Source organism: Fusarium graminearum, chromosome 3, assembly GCF_000240135.3.
Source record: "Fusarium graminearum PH-1 chromosome 3, whole genome shotgun sequence".
In the NCBI taxonomy this organism is placed as follows: Eukaryota; Fungi; Ascomycota; class Sordariomycetes; order Hypocreales; family Nectriaceae; genus Fusarium; species Fusarium graminearum.
Genome location: NC_026476.1, coordinates 3,856,717 through 3,878,049, shown reverse-complemented (window position 1 = coordinate 3,878,049; position 21,333 = coordinate 3,856,717). Strand labels below are relative to the sequence as shown.

Below are 21,333 nucleotides of genomic sequence, written 5' to 3'. Positions count from 1 at the left end.
AAGTTTACAAGATACGGAAACAAGTTGAATTCAAATGGGAACAAGTCCTACATAAGCAGCGGCGGCTACAGCGCAATTAACAAGTATCAGACAATACAAGGCAAAACATGACATGAATCGAACAGTGCAGAAGGATTCCCTATCACATTCACAGGCAGGACAAGGACAGGCATTACATTTTGAAAAACTCAATAAAATTGGAGCAACATCGTCACTTTTTCCCATCCAAGGCAAGAAAGGGTTCGAGAGAACCACAAGTGATCGACAACGACTTTCCAAGCTTGTAAGGCTGATGCTTGTTTGGTTGGTAGCGAATGAGTCGAGGAACAAAAAGAAGAGGGTGTGAAGGCGATGGAACCGTCCGTCGACCGCGACCGTTACTTACGTTGAACTTTCCTTCCGTAATTTGCCGGTCCTTTGCCGCGAAAACGGAACTCGACCTTCCCCGTTTGAGGTACAAGCTCCATCTCCAAAAGCGATCACTGACGGAATCGAATTGAACCTCGCCATCACCAATCATTTTCGCTCAAGGGGAAATAAATGGCTTCGTCAAGAGCCCGTTTGCCTCGCGCAGGCAAACTAGGCGCCTTGTTGCAGCCTTACAAGCCCCAAAGTACCTCGATATGTCCTTTTTGCTCCATCACATCATCTGCCCGCCCAAGGATACGGACCCGTCGCGATGCCCTCGCAAAACGCTTCGCTTCAACCTCTACGAACCCGACGAACCCCCGCCATGAGCTACAACGGCACCTCCTCGATATACAAAAACTCGCACCTTCGCTAGTAAACCTTTCAAGACTACAATTGGCAGTTCAAGGTCTGCGACAAATACCAGGTCAGGAAGCTGTGAGGGTTGCAATTTTGGGACTGGCACCCGGCTCCGATGCGGGACAAAAAGCGAAAGATGTGTTGAGAGTTCTCATGACGGATCCGTTACAAGATGAGCAGGAATGGGAGCGACAATTGAAGGACCACAACCCGGAGAACCCTCTAATTGTTCGAATCCGGTCTACCGAAGAGCAACAGAGTACCTTGACAGTCACCAAATCGAGTCTTTTCAGTGAAATCAACGTCTCATCTGCCGAATGGAACAGTCTCAACCTGGAACTACTGTTAATGGAGACCCATCTTCCTGAATTCGCCAGAGATGAGCAAACGAGAGCTATCGAAGTGGAGGAATCTGTTCTGGTTCCCAAGGTTGGCATTCCCTCAGCCGAGGATCGAGTAACACCAGTGACGACTCCTGTACATCGGGCGATTTTGGTGGGCGATGGTTTCAGGGGAGCTGTCAACGCCACAGCAGTGCCAGTTACCCAAGGGGAGGAGTCTGTATTAAAAGTGGTTGACCTTAAAGGCGTTGATCCAAAGCAGGTCGACGCACCCTTTGAGACAATTGACGTTTCCGCTGCTGAAAAGGGCGTCTCGCTCTTCCGCAAGAGCTCTGGCAATGCTATAGAGTATGAGCGACTCTGGTTCAACAGCAATCTCCCTGCTTTGACAACGTGGCTCAAGTCAGGCATCAGCTCTTCCGACGAAACCACAAAACCCGCAGTTCGGGAATTGATCTCCTCTCTATTAAACAACGTCTTAGCGAGATGCGAGCTTGAGAACCGCCGTGAAATTAGGCACATCTACCAGGAGACACCCGCTGGCCAGGAGCCTACCTTCTCTCCTACTCTGAACCGGGCAGTGGGCGAATGGTCGCAAAAAGCACATGCAGAGCTGCAAGACGAGCTTGACCTGGCATTCACGGGCAGAAGATGGCGTAAGCTGGGATGGTGGCAACTGTTCCTGAGAGTGGATGATGTTGCCATGCTCACAAATGAGATGTTGAACCAACGGTTTCTACCTACAGCAGAGCGAGAACTCGTCTATCTCACAGGGCAGATCGCCCAAGCTGCAAAGGCTGATCAGGCGTACCCCCAACCATACTCATCTAGTGGCGCCAACCATGACCTAAAGCAACTGGGCTCAGGAGAGTTGGAACCATTTGTGTCAGTTCACACCCGCCTAGTGCTACCCAAGTGGCCTGGTCATATCGCTTTCACACGACGATACCTACAAAACGAGACCGTCCCTGCACTGCAGGCTTTAGCTCAACGACTTGTTGTGCAATCGCTCGGTACTTCAGGTCTCACCACCTCCCTTGGTGCCCTCCTTTACGTCTCGTCCTACTCCATCTTTGAAGCTGGCGCTGTCGCAGCACTAGGAGTAGTGTGGAGTGCCAGCCGTCTACAAAAGAAATGGGATGCCGCGCGATCATTCTGGGAGGGTGAAGTCCGTGAGGAGGGTCGCAAAGCTTTGCGAGGTGTTGAAGAGAGTGTTGTAGCTGTTACCAATGTTGAGAAACCACAAGAGCGAGTGGTTGTTGACCAAAAGGGCGATGAACTCATCGAAGTCCGAGAACTCGTGGCCAAGGCCCAGAAAGCTCTTGAACGCATGAAATGAAAAAGGGGGACATGTACATTAAAACGAAATGAAAGCAACTGAGACGATATAATAGACGGTGACGAGATACCAGGCGTGACAGACAGACGCCTCTTTTTTTGTAATCTAGTCAATCTCGAATAGCCCACTCTGCCACGAGGTCATGCATTCCTCGTCGAGCTTCACAATCAATGCAACATCTCGTCCTCCATGTCTAGACTGGTATCATACCGAAGCCTGTTGTTGTATCACTCTCCCCCCTCTCCTTGTGATTCATTTTTACCAAGAAAACGAAGATGATAAACCCCCTCGTTTGAAGCTCATGAAAAATCCAAATAAGCCTGAACGCCAAAACACGCATTTGTCTCTCTATTATTCGTCTCTTCTTCCCTCTTGTTGGGTTTATCGTCCTCCTCGACCGCCTGCGCGCGCTCGGCTGACGGTCGCGCGACCTCTGGCGAGACCGACACCGCGGCCACGGACGTTGCGGCTGCGGAACATGGGCGCGTTGCGGAGCATGTCGGGGACAATGAAGAAGCGTACGTGGGAGCCGCGGATGTAGACCTGGTCGAGATGGGAGACGCGGCCGTCGCGGGCGGTGACGGTAATGTCCTTGAGTTGGACGTTCATGTTGTCCTCGGCTGCAGTATGTTAGCATATATTCTTCCTCAAGCATCATCCTACAGGAAAGACGGTGTAGGAGGAGTAGAAGAAGCGTACCATCGAGAAGCTTGCCGCGGTAAGTCTGGCCAGAGGTGATTTCGAGGGTAACGATGTGGCCCTATATATCCAAGTTAGCTCTCTCCACATAAGAAATTGCAATCAATAAGAAGTATACGGACCTGTGCCTCGTTCAGGAGCTTGATGGGAATGCCGATTGTGGAAGTCATGATTGCGGCTGCGTGGATATCGAGTTTGTCGCGTGTAAAAGGCCGAGGCTGAGCTGGAGCTTGGTGTATACTGAAAATTGGCGAGGCTTTGGTGGTTGAGCGAACGAATGGGCGGGTTGAGGTGGAGAAAGAGTTGATCCGGCCGGGTTGGAGTAAAAGCGCTGAGCACTGTGTTGATCGTAGGGACCTTGATGTTTTTTGTATATAATTTCCAGTTATTTCAAGCTTTTATCTTGGAGATAAAAAGAAACGGCTTCATAGACCTCTGGTTTTTATATTTGCAAGAAAAAAAATCAACGATGATTCACTTTGCGTGACTCAAATCCTGAGACAATTTGCTAGGTCGATTCGGCTTTAACTAGAAGAGCACAGTGTATTCATCTACTCGAGATATCTTGAGCTTCACTCGAATCCAGCGACATGTTATCCCCCAAACTCATACAAGTAATATTCTAAAATCCATAAAAATCACAATCACTGCCAGTCGCCTGCTATATAAGCAAACCGCCTCATCATAAAGCATCCAGCCATTTATTAACCTTTGCCTTATTGCTAACCTGCTTTCTCTTATCCACTTCCATCTTCTTTCCGTGCTTCTTCTTCTCTTTCTGCTTTTTCGACGTTGTTGACGACCGCTTGAGTTTAGTGGGGCTTGATATAACTACAACCGTTCCTGTCCTATCTGCTTCTGACTGCAAAGCGCCGCTCATCAGCATGCTGCCCTCCGGTAACGTCTTGGTAGCAACAACCTCGTTGTTCATTTGACCAGATGGTGCTGGTAAGGGAGCTGGCTTGTCACTGCTTGTTGTTGGCGTTGTTGCGATAGAGCATGTCGAAAGGTCTGGGGCTTGAATCGAAGGGCTCTGGGTTGCGGCCTCATTAGCGGCCCTGGATTCATAGTGAATGTATCCGCCTCGGACATTGGGAACAAACCAGTCCCTGCCAGTAGGTCGTATTGATGAGATATCCTCCAACGATATATATCGGGCTCGGTAGTAGTATAGTCCAGAGCTATGCAGGGACCACTGTGACCACTGAGAGCCTCTGTATGGTGGCTTGATCTGTTTCATTGGGGACTTCGAACGCTGCATGTGTTGCGCAGGTTACTCAGAGTAATGAAATGTAAAATGTGTTGGCCGGTTACCAATTTCGACCAGATTCAAGCACGCGATCAACCGGGTGCATCGAACAGATATAAGTCAGGGATAACCCTTCAAGCAAAAGCATGCCATCAACGATCTGGAAACTCCAAGTTCACATATTATCCTGTCCCAGCAGGTTTCCCTGCCCGACAGCCTCACTCTTGTCGCTGGGTGCCGAGAGGAAACCTGCATGCAGCGGAAGCACAAAATTTGACCTCTTGGGTCGCCAGGAACCCGTGGGCCGTCTTGACAAGCCTGATGTACACCTGATTGGGTACGATATGAGCAGTATTGTTCATATAGTTGGTCAGAATCGCAAAGGCGTATTTGTGAAAGCTATAAGCGTTGGACAGGTGTCACTGCATCTACCAATTGAAGAGCTACACTTTGGCTAGAGCTGCGAGGCTCCTGATCTGGTAAAAAGAGCATGGCCTCAGCCAAGGCCGCCTTGTCAGCTGCCTATCGCGTGCGGCGCGGCTTCGAACCACGAATGGAAAACTAATAGAATGATGGTTGTAATGAGGCTCTTTGGGCGCCAGAGGTTTGTGATTGAGAGAAATGATATCACGATTTGGGAGCAGAAGGAATCATAATGCTGGGATAGGATGTAACCATCCAATTGGTCGCCTAAGGCGCATATTGGATTTGAGAAATTGATATGTTTGAACTTTCAACTTGCTTATTTGCCGGTCGCCTTATTATTGCGCCTCAGTAGTCTCTTCGGCTGCTTCCTCTTTATGGGTATCTTTTTCCTGCTTCTGCCTCTTCCTTGCCTCGAGCTTCTCCCGTGTCTGCTGTTTGCGAGCCTGCCTGTTGAGGCTTCCAATTACTCCTCCACCCTCTTTTCCGCATGGCCACTTTGCGAAAGCAGCTGCTTCATCCTCCTCCGTCCACTCTCTAGGCAGGATAGCAAATGTGAGGTATGACGTGTGAGTCTTGAGATCCGTCTCGGGTCTGTGATAGAGATTGCCGTTCATCCAAGGCTTAAAATCGTCTTCGGTGACCTTTCCGTTGGGCTTGGAGGAGTTTGACTTTGGTGTATCGATGTCCATTGCTGAAGAGTCATCTTCAGTATTAGTTGACTTGAAAGCCACCTTATGGAATTCCTTTGTCTTTTGGTTGATTTCCTTTAGCCTTAGCATAGCCTCCTTCACGTCTGCTGGTGCTTGGATGTTTCCCCTTTCGGCAGGGAGATTCGCGCCTACTCGCTCACGAATAGTGTTGATTCGTCGGGCGGATATTTCGACCATATCAATATCTGTCCAACCTAGAAGTCGGAGTTCTTCAATAGTCCGTGTGACCTGCTCTATGCAGGGTGAGAAGGTGCAGATGTGAACGCTTCTCTTAGGGTCGAGGGGCGAGACCCAATTCTCGTCGTCCTTTAACTTTTCAGGTCTTTGCCGGGACAAATGGTGAAGAGCTTCCCATGGCGCTGGTAGATCGAGGAAGATTGAGGTAGCCAAGGGAGATTTTCCATCCACGTTAAATCCCTCTCCATAAACATCGCGGTGTGACAACTGAACGATACCATTCAACTTGTGCGCATGAATCTCTTCTTGCATCTTCTGATATCGTGGTTCATGGTATTCGAAACTGAAGACCTTTCCTTTCCGGTCACTGTCATCCTTGGGGTACCCATTGTATACAGCTCGCGCAGAAGCGTGAGTGAAACTACCACTACCTGCGCCTGCTTCGATAATGCGAGTACCGGGAACTGCCCGTATCCTCTGCAAGACGTAACTGTAATCGGGTGTGTACACAACCTGAGTTCGATGGGGAAGACTGCTCGTCCAAAGCTCGGGTGTAGGGCGAAGAATATGAATAAAGCCACTTGCTGCTGCGACGGCCTTTTTCGCAGGCTTGGATTTTCCATTTGTAACCTCCTCATCAGGGCCAGTCGTCGTTGGTGTATCGTCGTCAGTCACTTCGCGGCGGCGCTTTCGTCCTCTTGAACCAGTATCAACATTTGATGCACGGACTTGAGATCCCCAAGGGATATTGAGTAGTGTCGAATGGGGGAAGGATCCGAATCGTGTGTTGAGGGTTGCGCCTTCGAGGTAGCCATCAACTGCGCCAGTCGACTCCTCGAGGGTGACGGGTTCGAGGTTGTCGCGTGAGAGAAGAACAATAGCTAGGTCACCAGTAGAGGTGGAGGAGCCTGGCTCGAGAAAAGGCGATAGTTGAGCCATTGATGCGATTGCACGTTCAAGCGTGTCTATTGAGATCGAGTTGGTTTTTGGGAGAAGTAGGATTTTTAGACGAGGCAGGAAAATATTTCCAAAGATACGGCGCGAGGCTGAAGGATTAGCGTTCGCCCCACTGAAAACTTAGTGAGGGGCATTCGGTACCACGCTAAAAAATGATGTATTGACCAGGCCATTGGAGGGTTATCGCGGGGACGTTGGGACTGCTTCCCTGTAGCTCCCCTGTAGCTCAGGCCCTTGCTTGGAAAACTGATTGATGGCGTCTTTCTCTCCCTTTGACTCGACTGTGACTCAAAGCCTCGTTTATTGCAGACATTTGTCTTGTTCCTCCTTACAGTGCCTTGCATATTCACCTCCTTTTCTCCCTCTTACGATACCCTCCTCCTCCTTCTCGCTCTCCTTCTCACTCTTCTCCATTCGTCTTTGCTTCTGGCGTCTGGATGAATTTCTTGCGACAACGTCTTCCAATTCGATCTAAAATCTCCACTCCATTATTCTCTGCCCGACTGCGACCCCTCCATCGACTGTACTCGTCTCTAACCAGCTCCAACACGAGCACAATGGAGTCGCTAAAGCTCTACAATTCGCTCAAGCCCGGCGCCCCAGTGCCATTTGTCCCTATCGAGAAGGGCAAGGTCTCTTGGTATGCCTGCGGTCCTACCGTATACGACAAGAGTCACTTGGGTCATGCTCGCAACTATGTCTCGACAGACATTATCCGTCGTATCCTGATGCACTACTTTGGCTTCGAGGTCAAGTTTGTCATGAACATTACCGATATTGACGACAAGGTATGAAAGAGAGCATGCTGGGCATAATGCGACTTGTCTAAACCTCGGCAGATTATCATCAAGGCCCGACGACAGCGGTTGCTCGAACTTGAGAAGAACAAGAACTACTCCAAGGACGAACTCCGAGACCTCGCTTTGGCTGCTTTTCAAGCTTACGCAAAGAGCAGCTTGCCTCTTTTGCTCAAGGATGGAGAAGATATTGATGCGACCAACTACCCCCAGCGAAGGGAAGCAGGATACGGCCATGTGCTCGCAGGTGGTACCATTTCTGGCGAGGGCAAGCCTGGAGACGATGAGGCCAAGGTCAAGATGCACCTTAGCAACATGACTTCTGCCGCTGAAGCCATTGCTTCGGGCGAGATCTTCCCCGGCACCGATGAGATTCTGCTTCCATACCTCGATTCCCTTTACAAAGAGACGATCGACACCAGGGATCAGACCATGTTCACAGATCTGACTCAGAGCATGGAGAAGCTATTTACGGACGATATGGATGCGCTGAACGTCCTCCGACCTGATGTCATCACTCGCGTTACCGAGTATGTTCCTCAGATTGCCGACTTTGTCAAGACAATCGTCGACAAGGGATTCGCCTACGAAGCTGATGGATCAGTCTACTTTGACATCACTGCTTTCGAGAAGGCCGGAAACACTTATGCTCGACTACGCCCTGACAACCGAAACGACAAGTCTCTCCAAGAAGAGGGTGAGGGGTCACTTTCCAAGGGTCTCAGCGGAAAGAAGAACCCTGGTGATTTCGCTTTGTGGAAGAAGTCCAAGGCTGGTGAACCCTTCTGGTCCAGCCCTTGGGGAGACGGTCGTCCTGGATGGCACATTGAGTATGTTAAATCGCCTAATTGATTGAGTAATAAGCTAACTAGCAAAGGTGCTCCGTGATGGCAGGAGCTGTTCTAGGATCCAATATGGATATTCATTCCGGTGGCATTGATCTTGCATTCCCCCATCACGACAACGAGTTGGCGCAGAGCGAGGCTTACTTCTGTGAGCATGGCAAGGGTGAGCACACATGGGTCAACTACTTTCTCCATATGGGCCACTTGTCTATCTCTGGTTCCAAGATGTCCAAGTCCCTCAAGAACTTCCAAACTATCCAGGATGCGCTTGCTACAACCTACTCATCACGAGGCATGCGAATTGTTTTCCTGATGGGCCGATGGAACGATGGTGTTGAAATCTCACCCGACATGAGATTGCAGGCTGACAACTGGGAGTCAACCATCAGTGTAAGTATGACTCAACCCTTATTTTACTATGGCTAACTCTGTATAGAACTTCTTTATCAATGTCAAGGCATTGCTTGCCGAGGCTGGTATCACACAGGGGGTCAAGTCTCTGTCCCTGAGTGCTAATGGCAAATCAAGCGAGGGACTTTTGGGTGAGCTGGAGCAGGCCAAACAGGAGTTCGAGGGTGCCATGACCAACTCATTCGACACACCAAAGGCAATGTCTGTTATCCTCAAGCTGGTCAACACTGCCAACGTTCACTTGAGAGATAACAAGGACGCCGACCTTGTCGCTCTCGAGTCTATTGCTCGATGGATCACCAAGATTGTTGGTATCTTTGGTCTTGACTCAAATGCTTCGCCCCCATATGAGGGTCTTGGCTGGGCGACAACCATCGCTTCTGATGTCGAGCCCAAGACGGCTGTGCAGCCTTATGCTGATGCCTTTGCTAAGGTCAAGTCAGATGTTTCTGGTCTGTCTCTTGAGAGCGGGGAGATCTCTTCATTGCTTGAGCAAAACCCCACATCTGAGTTTGAGTCAATCGCAGCTGGTGGCTCGCGTGACCCCGAGCAATTGGCCATGCCATACCTTCGTGCCGTCTCCAAGCTTCGAGATGAACTTCGAAGCATTGTTGGCAACCAAACTCCTGACACCAAAAAGGCTATTCTGGCCTTGACCGACCGCATTCGTGACGATGACCTTACCAATCTGGGAGTGTACCTTGATGACAGACCTGATGGTCAAGCCTCTCTGATCAAGTTCATCCCAGCCGCTGAACTGATTGCTGCCCGTGAAGAAAAGGTCGCCCAGGCTGCCGAGAAGGCACGAAAGAAGGAAGAGGCCCGTCTTGCACGTGAGAAGGCAGACCAAGAAGCCCGCGAAAAGGCCAAGGTTAGACCTGAGGACATGTTCAAGGGCGATGAGAGATACAGCGCCTGGGATGAGCAGGGCATGCCTACCAAAATGAAGGACGGAACCGATGTGCCCAAGAGTCAGCTCAAGGGCTTGAAGAAGCAGTGGGACCGACAGAAGAAGGCTCATGATGATCTCAAGGCCAAGGGATTGTTGTAGATGTGGCGTTTGTGTGGGTAGGTTATCTAGAAAGTGGTATTTGGAGATGAAAACAAAAGCGTTTCAAGAATTAGCGTGCGTTGAGAGGCCAACTTTTCTGCTACCCACTAGGCAGTCTAGTCTAGAATCAATAGACACTGGGATCAACCTTGGTAAGGAGCTGAGTTGTTAGTGTCAGTTACTACTAAGTACTGGTGGAAGTGCAATCAGAATTAGTACTAAGGTAGTGACGTAACAGACGGCTCAGCCCGTCAAACGTTGACAATTCCCCTGATCTTCAAGGACCTACAGCAAGGATTCCCATCTCATCTCGATCTTGGTAGCGTCAACTCGAGAGGTGGTTGGACAATTCATGGGGCAAAGCCAATTCTGGAATGTCTCCCCCCGCAATGTCCGCATATGAGCGTCATTGATGTCACTATTCCGGGAGCTTTGTTCCAGAGCTTCCATTAGCTAAACCGAGTGTTTATTATTTTGTTTGCATCACCATGATAGGTGACAGTAACGGTGACTGTGTAAATACGTCATTCTAATTAGCTAACCGCAAGCATTATTTACTTACTTTGCTTTCAAAATGTTTCTCTTCCCCTCATTGTCACAATCCTTCCTCCCTTTTCATCACCATCTTCTCTCCTCTCCTCCACAATTACAATAACCTAACCTACCTAATTCGCATCAAAACACCCTCACACAATGCTTTCTGCTCGTCCTCTCCTCCGATCAAGCGTGCCTCGTGCCGCTCGCGCAACTCGCGTTCCTCGTCGCCAAGTCCGCTTCCAGTCCACAGCCTCCACATCATCATCTTCGAGCGGCGTGCATCTTGCATCCGGTATTGCTGGTGGTTTCATCGGATCAGCTCTCTTCTTCGGTATCTACTCTTACACACCTGCTGGACGCGCCGTGTCAAGCGTGAACAAGGTCGCCCTGGAAGCTCAGAAGAAGTATGATGCCGCCGCCAAGAAGCTCCAAGAAAAGACACCCGATGCCGACCAGGCTGTGAACTACATCAAGGAGTACGCCTACTCGTATGTCGGCTGGATCCCTGGTGGCCGAGCCTACGTCGATGCCGCTTTCCAGGACTGGGAGAAGGTCCGTGAGAACAACAAGGACGAGGCCGACAAGCTCGTAAAGGATGCCTACAAACAATTCCAGGACTTGTCCAAGTCTGGCCTCAGCATGGAGACTGCCTCCAAGGCCTTCGATGTCATTGCTGACCTCGGCAAGAAGGTCGCCAGCCTTGCTGGCGACGCCATGAGCGACATTATTGACAACCACCCTCAAGTCAAGGAGAAGCTCGGCGGCAACGTTGACCAGCTGAAGGAGCTCGGTGACAAGTACGGCCCCGAGGCCAAGAAGCAGGTTGACGAGACCTGGAAGCAGGTCAAGGATATCTTCGCCAGTGGTTTTAGTGCTAGTACCATTTCCAAGGCTCGCAAGCTCATTGAGGAAAAGGTTGAGGAGATCAAGAAGCTCGGCGACAAGGCCTGGAAGAAGGGTCTGGAGGAGGCCAAGCCCTACCTCGACAAGAACCCCAAGGTCAAGGAGCTCATCGAGAAGAACGCCGATGCTCTGAAGCAGGGCAACGCCACCGAGCTCTTCAAGCGCGCCAAGTCCGCTGTCGACTCCGGTGACCTTGGCGATCTGGAGAAGTACGTCAAGGACGCCACAGAAAAGGTCAAGTCCAAGGGAAATGAGCTCGCCGGCGGCTGGGTCGACATTGAGAAGTACATCAAGGAGATACCCAACGGCGGAGAGATTATGGAAAAGCTCCAGCAGCTGAGCGAGGTTGCCGACAAGCACAAGGAGGAGGGCGAGAAGCTCTTCAAGGAGACCGTCGAGGAGCTACGACAGGTGTTGGAGAAGAAGTCCGAAAAGGCTCAGGAGATTGCTGGCGAGGCCAAGAAGGACGCCAAGAAGGAGGCCAAATAAAGGCACAGAACTGTACTCTACTATGAATTCCATAATGATATCCTAATAATTGATCAAAAGTTGAACAACTACAGAAGTTTTGCTTACACATGCACAAGCTGTCAAGTCTTAGGATATAAAAATAAGTAGTCTAAGAACCCTAGTCTAAGCAGCATAAGCTGGCTCAATAATTTTGTCTCTTATGTTCCTTGCGGTCAATTTTTCTAATACCCTGAGGACTAGACCACTTTACTCTTAGCCGTTGACTTTACAATAGTCAACGCCACAGATATACAGAAGCAGCTAAGCAGACTCTTGTTACTATGGCTTCATATTTAGGTGGTCATATAAAACTTGGCTACCCTGAACTTTCAACATACCCCAAGATCACCTCTTTTTATCTTATTTACCTACTTGAGACTTTTTACAGAGTAAACGCATATTTCATAGAGCCCTTGGTATTAGAATAATCAATTGTTTTAATTGAAATCCCAAGAATAGACATTTCATGTCGATTCCACGAGACAGTAAATGGGTATCGTAAATGATCACGCCGCTAGTCAAAAATCCACGCAGAAACCTTTCCTACTGGGTAGCAGGAAAACCGACCCCCTAAGTCTTAGGGTACAAAAATAAATAGCCTAAAGGCCTTGGTTTTAGTAGCATAAGATGTCCTAATAATTTCGTCTCTTATGGTCTCAGAGACTCTTTATGAACTGCATTATCTTCTTCTCGGCCTCCTGCTTGGCAGCTTGTATGGAGGCGATCTCGGTGTTTGCGTAGTGCCGAATCGCCTTGACTTTAGCCAAGTCTTCCTGCACTCCAAGGATCGTGCAGAGAGCCACAGCATGGTCCAGATGCATCGCCAGCTCGTTAATCTCCACCCTATTACGGTGGACAGCATTGTGGCGGATCTCCTTGGCTGAATGCATCACATTGGAAAGGGATTCCTTCATGTCATGTTCTCGGGCAACATGACACAGAGTCATCCTTTCCAAGTTGAAGTGATGCATCCACACGTTGAGTTCTCCGGCTTCTGGACAGTCCCATCCGTTCTCAAAGAGAACGTGTGGGAGCCATTGTTCAGCGAAGGTGTAGCAGGCATGCTCCAAGAGAGTTTGAATCTCAGTCAGCACATATGTTTGGACCGGAAGACCCAGACATCCATCCTTTTTGGCGGCTGGCTGTTTAGGCGCCCTCTTGTACGTGCTCCTGTTGTACGTGCTGAAGGGCCTATCGGGAGATGGCGAAAAACTGGGCCTAGGCCTTTCCCGCCTAGGACCGCAGCGCCAACTTGGGGGATCATCAGCAGGCGAAGAAGTTGGGGTAACAGGGGGGGAAGAATGTCGACTTGAACCAGGCGTTGAAGGCACAGAAGTGGTAGGGGGAGGTGAAGGAGATGGGGGGAAGCCTGGGGGGAAACCTGGGGGGAAACCTTCAAGGACGGGATAACTGCTTGTAGGTTCATAGTTGCATGTATAAGACATGCTGTTTGAATGGTGACCCTTGCGAGCGCTGATTGTGTCGCGAATATCTTGAGGAGAGAGGATGAAGTTGTCAAGTCCTGGGGGAGAAGGAGGAGGTGTTGTAAGTGATACACCGTTGACCTTTGCATATAGGTTTGCAAATTCGGTCCATTCAATGATGTTGACTGTTGTGGTAGACATCTTTTTCTCTCTGTGTCGACCCTGTTGATAATATGGCTTGTAGTCGATGATATAGCTTGCGAGAGAAACTCAAGATAAAAGTTGGTAGTAGATGTGGATAGTCGATAGCTTGTGACAGAATTTGATAATAGGTGGTTTGTGAGAGAAGCTTAAGACAAATGTTGATAGTAGAGGTCGATAGTCGACAAAGTGTGACAGAAGCTCAAGAAAGAAGTCGATAATCAAGTCGATAACTATATAGCTCGCAATAGAAGCTTAAGAAAGTAATCGGTAGTAGAAGTTGATAGTTGAAGTTGGTAACAGAAGTTAACAGTAAATGTCGCAGTTGCAATAACACACAGAGAGTGATGAAAATGCAAGTTGAGCGTTGACGGAGAGTATGAAAGAAAGATGGTCTGGATTGGAAAGAACAGGGAGATCTGCCTACTTTATAGACGTAATAACAAACAGAATTTGATGAAATCAGATTCTTTAAACTTAATCATATCAAACTCTGGAAGCCTATGGTTGTTGACTCATTCTGTCAAAGTTGACGCTCGAAAAGCTGAACCTAAAGCCTTTTCTTGTATGTTATGCGTAGGCACCTGAAGCATATGCAAACTCACAGGCAGTTGGCCACCAACTTAATGTACCTAGGCAAGATACAGCTGAGGTAGACAATAAAAGAGACGATTACACGGTTTCGTATGTACTTGCTCCTCCTGAGAAACCCGATCTGCCTAGTTGGATTCGCCATGCACTCCATCGTGTAGCAACCTTGACTTGGTATCGAGATGACTCTGCTGAGTATATTTCCTCGATGATGGATTTTCACGCACTACTGGGTAGCAGAAAAGTTGACCTCCTAAACCTTAGGCTACAAAAATAAATAGTCTAAAGGCTATAGTTTTAGTAGCATAAAGTGACCTACTAACTTCGTCTCTTATGTTCCCAGCGGCCAATTTTTCTGATACTCTGAGGACGTGGTATCTGTGGTGACAAGAACTCAACTCAGAATCTTGAATTTCTGGCGTATCATGCGTATACATCGTGGTCAAAGTTCGAGAAGTGAACCAGGCAACAATGTGGAGTGGCATCTTCGAACACGCCATGGGATACAAAGTCAGCCACCTCAACAGATTTAAGTCTGAAACATAAAGAATAAATTTTTCATGCTTTCCATTTTTATAGGGCTGAGCAATGCTTCGTAGTTTAAGTAGTCAAGAGGACAATGAGGCAGGATAGGGCTTTGCAGATTCTCAAACTTAAACCCGAGAGTAGCCCACGGAACCTTTTCCAAGACTCATAGCACTCTTCGCTTAATAACAACACGTATGTCGTTGATTGGCTTCTTGACCCCAGTTCCAGGAATCATTGCAGGTAACTTCCAGCTTCCATCAGCCGGGGCAATATCCCAAAGACTCACGACAGCCGAACCCAAAGAGATAATCTCCTTCTCTGCAAATGTACGTCCCTTACACATGGCTGCCCCGACACCCCACGGCTTCAACTTTCCATAGCGGGCTGTCGACTTTCCTGTCTGGGGATCCGTGTCGAGGAAACGATCAGGGACAAAAGAGTCTGGATCTTGGTACAGATGAGGGTCCTTGTTCCTGAGAGCCAGAGGCACAGAGATGTATGTGCCCTCGCTCAGGTTATGCAGGAGGTCGCCATCGTTAATACTGACTGATTGAGACACGTGACGGATTGATGTTGGTTCGTTGACCAGGCGATACGTCTCGAAAATACAAGCTTTGAAGAGTGGACAGTTTCTGAACAAGCTCTGGAAGTCCATGGAAGCAATCTCTGGTCGTCCTCCTCCCACCAGAGTGACGTAAGGCGAAATCTCTTGCCTAATTCGCTCAAGCAACCCAGGGGTAGAATAAACGTAAAGTAAGAACCAGAACAAGACGGGCTGAGCATTGGCATTCAGACCCCAGAAAGTACCAAGATCGGCTGCAGCACGCTCCTTGAGGGTCCAGCCATCTCGGTTAAAGACCTTGTTTCGTTCGCGTAGCATTGTGCTGACATCTGAGATATCGGCGCCAAAATCAATCGATTCTCCTCGTCGCTCCTGCTCGACTCGTTTGTAAACACCTTCCAGACTGTCGATAATTCTGGTTCTGGCTTTGAGTCCATCTTGCATCATTTTGAAAGGAGCCCATGTGGGAATGCCAACCATCAGGAGAGGAAACAGCTCATTATCAAAAACCCAAAAGTCATCGAGAAGCTGAGGGTGGCGATCGAGGAGATCTTGGCCGTAGATCAGAGGGATGGACATGCAAGCTCCAAAGTCACGGGTCAAGCTTTGCAAGTTTGCTTCAACCTTTCCTGGAATTCCCGGTTGTTCCGACTGCAGAACCTTGATACCTGCAGATAATTCCCAGCGTTCCATATGTTGTGGGTCAGAAGAAAAGGTAACGAGTGATGCACCACGCTCAGCAACACGAGATCTCTCGACAGCAGCAGTAGAAGCAGCATCGTTGAGAAAAGTTCTTTCCAGAGGAGGGACAAGATCCTTCAAAGACGTATGTAGCTTGTCCCTCAACTGAGGGGAATTGGTGCTGCCAAAAACAAGAGTACAGAGCGAATACTGGGCCGGCGTGGAGTCGAAAATATGGTGAGACTGTGTCAGGAGACGCTCTATGCCTGGAAGATCGGCCACAATCTGATGTCCTGAAGTAATGCCAAAGAGTGAGCCTCCATAGCGGCTTATAGCTGAGCTATTCGTCTTGATTAGCACGTATAAACGAAGGGCAGGGGAATAAGTATTACAAGACTCGTCGGCTGATGCCATCTCCGCTGAGGACATAACTGGCAATAGCAAGTTCAATTGGCGCATAGGCTGGTAAATTCTTGTACGCCTTTCCTTGGCCTCCATAAGCTTTTCTCAGAACAAAAATGACAACAATTGTGAAAATAATTTTATAGACAGGAGACAAAGATGCAAAAGTCGCATATGCGTTCTGGTAGAGGGCAGATAGCTGCACCATGACCACATCCCCTGGACAGCAAGGCTAGGATGAAATTACTTGGATGTAAGGTGAGAAAAGAAGATGTAAGCCGTATCTTTTCTCTGGCGAAATTGGTTGGATTATAATTTACATGATTGGCTGCTGTAAGGCGTGATATCCCTACAGATACAAGCTGAGTTATCATTTTAGCCTCGTACAAGCGATTCTTTAGCGTCATGATCGTCACTCCGCGAGTTCATTGTAGCACATAATCTCTGGTACGACCATCAGATATGTTGTCGTACAGTTGATCTGAGCGATTAGAGGTATACAAATACCTCAATGGTAAGTCATCACGTGTGTTCTTTGGAGTGAAGCCCAGCGATGTGGCCCTCGGACTCCGGCAAGTTTAAACACGAATACGAGCCCACCCAAACTGTCTCAGTTACATTCAGCCTCATATCATGACAAGCAAATGCATACATGTAGTGCAACACAGTAAATATTCCATAAAAGAAACAAAACGGAGACACTAAAACGATGTCTTTAATGCTACACGAAACATTATGGACATCATGCACTGGACTAATAGTTAAAGCATATCTGTCTATCCAGATAGTTAGAACACCAAACTCGAAAGTCTAGGGAAAGCCACATGCGTCTAACGAGGCATCCTATCTTCACATGTCTCATACTAATCAGTAGTTAACGAACCTTGGATATCTACTTCCTCACTTATCATCTCCCTTCTCTTGAAATCGTCATCGAACACCTCTGACCTCTCGCCGTTACAAACATATTCAGATAACATCAATTCACTATGGACTCTACTGTACGCACATTCCAAGTCTTCGGCCTGACTTCAAGCCTTGTCCTCGCCGGTGTAAATCTCGGCTCCTCGCACCTCACAGTTCCCTTTCTGTATAACCAGCCTACATCTGTCAACACACCCTTCTTCAAAGAATTCTACACTCGCGGTGCTCTGACCCTTGTCCCCCTTGCCATATTCTCGGGCGCATCGTCAGGCATAGTCGCCTATCTCCTTCCTGCTCAACGTACACTCTGGACTGTTGCGGCTGTAACCACGCTGTCTCAGCTGCCATGGACTGGACTTGGGATGATGGCTACGAACACTCGCCTCAACGACATTGCGGCCAGTAGTGTCGAACAGGAGAAGGCAAATCAGCAGGAAGTTGTGGATTTGTTGAAGAAGTGGCGATGGATGAACATTGTTAGAGGATCTTTGGCCTTGGCTGGAGGCTTGACTGCTGTCTTGGCTCTTCAGAGTGAGTGAGTAGGCTGGATTATCATAAAACCTGTTGATTATTGTCATCATCTATATGAAACACTTTATTCAGAAACATTATGATTGGGAGCTATGCTCAGCTCTCAAATGCTGGTATAAAAGAAAAAAGTCCATAACTCCGTATCCTGTACCTGTAGTCAGATTATCTCCGTAGTAATCATATCATCCCGCCCTATTAAATTCATCAGCATACCCCAAAGAGGCAAGTCCTCCGAGCCTTCACTGCGATTTTAACCCTCATCGATCAGTCATACACATACTCATCGTCAAGGCGCAAAATTGAAAGCCTCTGCCGAATCGAGAGACAAAAACGCATCCATGTTCATTGATCCAAAATCAATGTCCCAACCAACATCAGCAGCTGTAAAATCTGCCATGTCTTCTGGTCTAGCACCCGCCGGCGACGCACCATTCAGTTGACCCGTCGTGTCAAAGCCAAATGGCATAGAAGGAAACGTGAACGCCGGCTCGCTTCCCATGGCTGCCACGTTGGAAGGAGCCGGCGAGCCGGGAAGTGTCGAGTTTGGAACTTGTTGCTGATACTGCTTGGTCTGGCTAACTGGATCTTTCATTTCAAAGCCGGCAGAGCGAACCATCTGCTCGATTGAGGCGATCGTAATCGGTAGCTGGCCTGCGTCGACTCCGGCCGATCCCATCATGGAACGCAGACATCTCAGACCCGAGTGAATCCAGGGCAAGTTGCGATGGGCGGTCTTCTTCTCCTGGAGCATGTCAAAAGCCAAAGCGTAGCAAGCTCCCTCAATAAAGAAGCCGTGGTACTTAATGTCCTGCAGTTCGTTAGTCTGGTTACAAGAGGCAGAAGGACCAAACATACGCGACATAGAATGTTGGTGGCACAAGAGCCTGTCAGGAAGCCAACCGAGTTCCTCGCTGCTTCTAGGCAATATTCACAAGCGCTATCAAGCCAAGGTGGAGGTAATTGCAGGTTATCTGCAGATGTAGCAGACGCTCTATCGTGGTTGAGCTTGGCCCTTAATATCAAAAATGGGCGGAACGTCAGTAGCAGGGTGTGATGATACACTGCTTCGAGTCAGCCATAAAGTTAATCAACGACACTCACACAAACTTACTGGTTGACACCATAGCTTGACACACACCAAGCTCGCCAGTACTAGGATCTCCAACGAGGCCAAACTTCATATCCTTGAGTTGCTGTTCGGCAAACTGATGCAATTCGCGACGAATCTCGACAGCCGCATTCCAGACAGGCAACAAGGAGTCATGTCGTGGGCTGTATATACGCTTGACACACTTATCCATGATGCGTGATAAAGTGACTAATGATCTGAGGAGTTTTTGATCTTTTGGTAACGGAATGACTGGGCCAGGGTCAGGTATCGAGCTATGCCTACCAAGAACAAGACATTGCCATCTGTGTTGTGTTAGAAAGTTGCTAGGTTATTCTGAAATCGATCTTACGTTTCCCAGAAGAATACACTCCAAAACGTAATGCTTCTTTGATTTGTGTCATCTTCTGTATATCCTGGACGCATGCAACCATCTTTATGTAGGCCAGCAGCCACAGCCTTTCTACAGGCAGTGCCGACATGCAAGAAACTTGAGTTGGGCCTTGCTCTCTCTGATTGGAAATGAGCGTTTAGGGTTGTAAGCTTAAATGAACCTAAAGTTTAGAGAAGGGTGACTTATCATCAAAAGGTGTATTTGGACGACTTGCATGTTGACAACTTCGTCCAATTTCGCGGCGCCCTGTTTTGTTTTCTGGAAAATAAATTCTGCAATGGCTTCTTCGCCCGTCATTGAAGCCCCCAAGCCAACTGCAAGCATGATAATGATTGTCTCGGGCGCATCATAATCAAAGATTCCTGGCGGCTGAAACAACGCATCTAAGCGACGACGATAATCGTCTTTGCTCATGACGGGCAGACCGTGCCAGTAGGTCAAAAGATATCTCTCTAGTAACCGATGGGCTGTGTCGGGGTCAATAAGCAGGGCTGAGCCGTCATCGGGGAGTAACGTTGGTCGTTGGTTGTCTGCTAGGTCTCCAAAGAACAATCTTCGATGACTGAAAAGGTCTAGACCTGGACCACCTTCTTCGACAATACTAGAGCGCGACGGGGGATCGTTTGGACACGTCCCTGCTATTTGGTGGTAGATAGAGTTAAGAAGGGCGAAATTCGATGAAGGTCCATAATAAAGCTGAAGAAAACACGACGGGGATGCGCGATGTGTTGCGGCGACGGCGTTGTGAGTTATGCTGCGCTCACTGTCCATGACCGAGCCAGAGGGTCCGATAGAGGCAGCCTCATCAGCACTCGGCGTGGGCGGAACTGTCCCCTCGTCGGAGGCTTCTAGTGAAGTGCTCTCCATGGCATCGTGAGACATGATGGTCTCATAAGCGGCAGTTCGCGGCTTGACCTTTCGCGTCCGATTACGGGCTTTTTCGCGGTAGACGCAACTGAGATTTCTCATTCGGCAGTTCTGGCAGGGCGTCTCGCCGTTGCATTTGATCTTCTTGGCGCGACATTCTTGGCAGGCCTTTGAGATTCTCCATTTTGTCGCGTTCATGGTTGTCGTCAATGGGGCTTGATGAGTATAGTTAAAATTAGATCTCGAATTTCAACCTTTATCAGCTGCATGGCATGGCATGGCATGGATGCATGGATTCATGGATTTGGTTTGGTTAACTTTGAAAGTTAATTAGGTCAAATTTCGCTTTCATTAGCTACATAAACCTTAATCCTTTTGGTGCATATACATATCGCGGGCGGCCCGTATCGGGAATGCCGACTCTTCCCTGCATACACTGACAGGGGGGTAGGATATGGAGTGATCCGGTTTCAAATATATTCATGTATAACGGAGATGGTTTATTATTAGTTCCAGTTCTTCTTGATGACGTCTGCAATAACTCCATGATCCTCATCCTGCTTCAGTCCGCTCACGACAACGACTGCTACAATTCCCTCAACGCCTCGAACACGAATAGGGATGGCTCCGCCGTGGATAGCGTAGTCGCCCTTGTTGGAGTCGGCGATAGCATACTTTGCAGCGAAAGCAGCCTCATCGCCCTTGAGCTTGTTGTGCATAAACCAGGTGCTGCAACCGAATCTAAGGACTGTGTTTCTCTTGCGGCGGACCCATTGCTCATTGTCAGGCGCCGTGCCAGGTCCAATCACGGTCTGGAAGATAACCTGGGAAGTGTTTGCAAGAGCAATTGAAATCACTGTTGGCTTGCCCTGAACAGCGAAGGGGTAGAGTCGGGCGTAGAGAAGATTCCCAAGCTCGAAAGCATCTTCTGTGGTGAATGAAGTCAAGGTAAATGAATCACTATCAGCCTTGAGCTCATCAAGCTATGATACGTTATCATCATCAGTCATTGTCTCATGATGCGCAAGACACACTTACGTCAGAAGGCGGCTTTGGAATTGATGCTGCTGTGGGGTTGCGAATGGCTTCTTGCACTTTCTCCAGAGCAGCACCCGCTTGCGTGTTTCGACTCCAAACTTTTGTCGTCATGATGAATTGTATTATTATGGTGTTGGTGATTGGAGACAGTAAGAGAGCATACAAACGTGATGGGTCAGCAACTTGGTTATATATAACCGCTTGCATAATTCGGCTGGACCTTCGCATCTTGTGGGGACACCAGACGCCGAAATCACTATGACATGCCAACATGCATATACTCCACCACAAAGAAATGCTGTCCTCACATTGGATATTCCTCATAGACTATGCAGAGTTCCAAATCTTGACTCACTTTTTCT

At 48.6% G+C, this 21,333-nt stretch overlaps 11 protein-coding genes across 11 annotated transcripts; 4 read left to right on the top strand and 7 right to left on the bottom strand.

The window, feature by feature from the left end:
- Window positions 1-540: 540 nt before the first annotated feature.
- On the top strand, window positions 541-2,448 carry FGSG_05966 (uncharacterized protein; the record flags this gene model as incomplete). Its single annotated transcript, XM_011326277.1, has 1 exon — window positions 541-2,448. The coding sequence occupies one exon, from the start codon at window positions 541-543 to the stop codon at window positions 2,446-2,448; it is 1,908 nt and encodes a 635-aa protein (XP_011324579.1).
- FGSG_12846 (uncharacterized protein) lies at window positions 1,711-3,324 on the bottom strand. The gene is made up of 3 exons (XM_011326276.1): window positions 3,270-3,324; window positions 3,148-3,208; window positions 1,711-3,068 (listed from the first exon to the last, which is right to left on the bottom strand). Exons 1-3 carry the CDS (start codon window positions 3,315-3,317, stop codon window positions 2,830-2,832), a joined length of 348 nt encoding a protein of 115 aa, XP_011324578.1. The 5' UTR covers window positions 3,318-3,324; the 3' UTR covers window positions 1,711-2,829.
- A 505-nt stretch (window positions 3,325-3,829) lies between these two features.
- Window positions 3,830-4,387, bottom strand: FGSG_12845 (uncharacterized protein; the record flags this gene model as incomplete). The annotated part of the gene is made up of 1 exon (XM_011326275.1): window positions 3,830-4,387. The coding sequence occupies one exon, from the start codon at window positions 4,385-4,387 to the stop codon at window positions 3,830-3,832; it is 558 nt and encodes a 185-aa protein (XP_011324577.1).
- A 770-nt stretch (window positions 4,388-5,157) lies between these two features.
- Window positions 5,158-6,648, bottom strand: FGSG_05964 (uncharacterized protein; the record flags this gene model as incomplete). The annotated part of the gene is made up of 1 exon (XM_011326274.1): window positions 5,158-6,648. The coding sequence occupies one exon, from the start codon at window positions 6,646-6,648 to the stop codon at window positions 5,158-5,160; it is 1,491 nt and encodes a 496-aa protein (XP_011324576.1).
- A 614-nt stretch (window positions 6,649-7,262) lies between these two features.
- Window positions 7,263-9,923, top strand: FGSG_05963 (cysteinyl-tRNA synthetase). Its single transcript, XM_011326273.1, has 4 exons — window positions 7,263-7,454; window positions 7,506-8,293; window positions 8,341-8,698; window positions 8,745-9,923. The coding sequence occupies exons 1-4, from the start codon at window positions 7,395-7,397 to the stop codon at window positions 9,768-9,770; spliced, it is 2,232 nt and encodes a 743-aa protein (XP_011324575.1). The 5' UTR covers window positions 7,263-7,394; the 3' UTR covers window positions 9,771-9,923.
- Window positions 9,924-10,438: 515 nt separating this feature from the next.
- Window positions 10,439-11,746, top strand: FGSG_05962 (uncharacterized protein). The gene has a single exon (XM_011326272.1). The coding sequence runs from the start codon at window positions 10,464-10,466 to the stop codon at window positions 11,697-11,699; it is 1,236 nt and encodes a 411-aa protein (XP_011324574.1). The 5' UTR covers window positions 10,439-10,463; the 3' UTR covers window positions 11,700-11,746.
- A 529-nt stretch (window positions 11,747-12,275) lies between these two features.
- Window positions 12,276-13,345, bottom strand: FGSG_05961 (uncharacterized protein; the record flags this gene model as incomplete). The annotated part of the gene is made up of 1 exon (XM_011326271.1): window positions 12,276-13,345. The coding sequence occupies one exon, from the start codon at window positions 13,343-13,345 to the stop codon at window positions 12,377-12,379; it is 969 nt and encodes a 322-aa protein (XP_011324573.1). The 3' UTR covers window positions 12,276-12,376.
- Window positions 13,346-14,627: 1,282 nt separating this feature from the next.
- FGSG_05960 (uncharacterized protein) lies at window positions 14,628-16,136 on the bottom strand (the record flags this gene model as incomplete). Its single annotated transcript, XM_011326270.1, has 1 exon — window positions 14,628-16,136. The coding sequence occupies one exon, from the start codon at window positions 16,134-16,136 to the stop codon at window positions 14,628-14,630; it is 1,509 nt and encodes a 502-aa protein (XP_011324572.1).
- Window positions 16,137-17,098: 962 nt separating this feature from the next.
- FGSG_05959 (uncharacterized protein) lies at window positions 17,099-17,647 on the top strand (the record flags this gene model as incomplete). The annotated part of the gene is made up of 2 exons (XM_011326269.1): window positions 17,099-17,564; window positions 17,637-17,647. The coding sequence occupies 2 exons, from the start codon at window positions 17,099-17,101 to the stop codon at window positions 17,645-17,647; spliced, it is 477 nt and encodes a 158-aa protein (XP_011324571.1).
- Window positions 17,648-17,850: 203 nt separating this feature from the next.
- On the bottom strand, window positions 17,851-20,131 carry FGSG_05958 (uncharacterized protein; the record flags this gene model as incomplete). Its single annotated transcript, XM_011326268.1, has 5 exons — window positions 17,851-18,372; window positions 18,420-18,625; window positions 18,676-18,977; window positions 19,025-19,226; window positions 19,249-20,131. 5 exons carry the CDS (start codon window positions 20,129-20,131, stop codon window positions 17,851-17,853), a joined length of 2,115 nt encoding a protein of 704 aa, XP_011324570.1.
- A 308-nt stretch (window positions 20,132-20,439) lies between these two features.
- On the bottom strand, window positions 20,440-21,082 carry FGSG_05957 (uncharacterized protein; the record flags this gene model as incomplete). The annotated part of the gene is made up of 2 exons (XM_011326267.1): window positions 20,440-20,916; window positions 20,972-21,082. The coding sequence occupies 2 exons, from the start codon at window positions 21,080-21,082 to the stop codon at window positions 20,440-20,442; spliced, it is 588 nt and encodes a 195-aa protein (XP_011324569.1).
- Between the last annotated feature and the right edge of the window lie 251 nt (window positions 21,083-21,333).

What these genes read in the sequence shown, in the direction of transcription:
- FGSG_12846 (XM_011326276.1), bottom strand. Translation starts at nt 3,317, where the DNA reads ATGACTTCCACAATCGGCATTCCCATCAAGCTCCTGAACGAGGCACAG. An exon ending in AGCTCCTGAACGAGGCACAG is followed by an intron (nt 3,209 to 3,269) that starts GTCCGTATACTT and finishes TTGGATATATAG; the next exon opens with GGCCACATCGTTACCCTCGA. An exon ending in CCGCGGCAAGCTTCTCGATG is followed by an intron (nt 3,069 to 3,147) that starts GTACGCTTCTTC and finishes AACATACTGCAG; the next exon opens with CCGAGGACAACATGAACGTC.
- FGSG_05963 (XM_011326273.1), top strand. Translation starts at nt 7,395, where the DNA reads ATGCACTACTTTGGCTTCGAGGTCAAGTTTGTCATGAACATTACCGAT. An exon ending in CGTCCTGGATGGCACATTGA is followed by an intron (nt 8,294 to 8,340) that starts GTATGTTAAATC and finishes TAACTAGCAAAG; the next exon opens with GTGCTCCGTGATGGCAGGAG. An exon ending in ACTGGGAGTCAACCATCAGT is followed by an intron (nt 8,699 to 8,744) that starts GTAAGTATGACT and finishes AACTCTGTATAG; the next exon opens with AACTTCTTTATCAATGTCAA.
- FGSG_05962 (XM_011326272.1), top strand. Translation starts at nt 10,464, where the DNA reads ATGCTTTCTGCTCGTCCTCTCCTCCGATCAAGCGTGCCTCGTGCCGCT.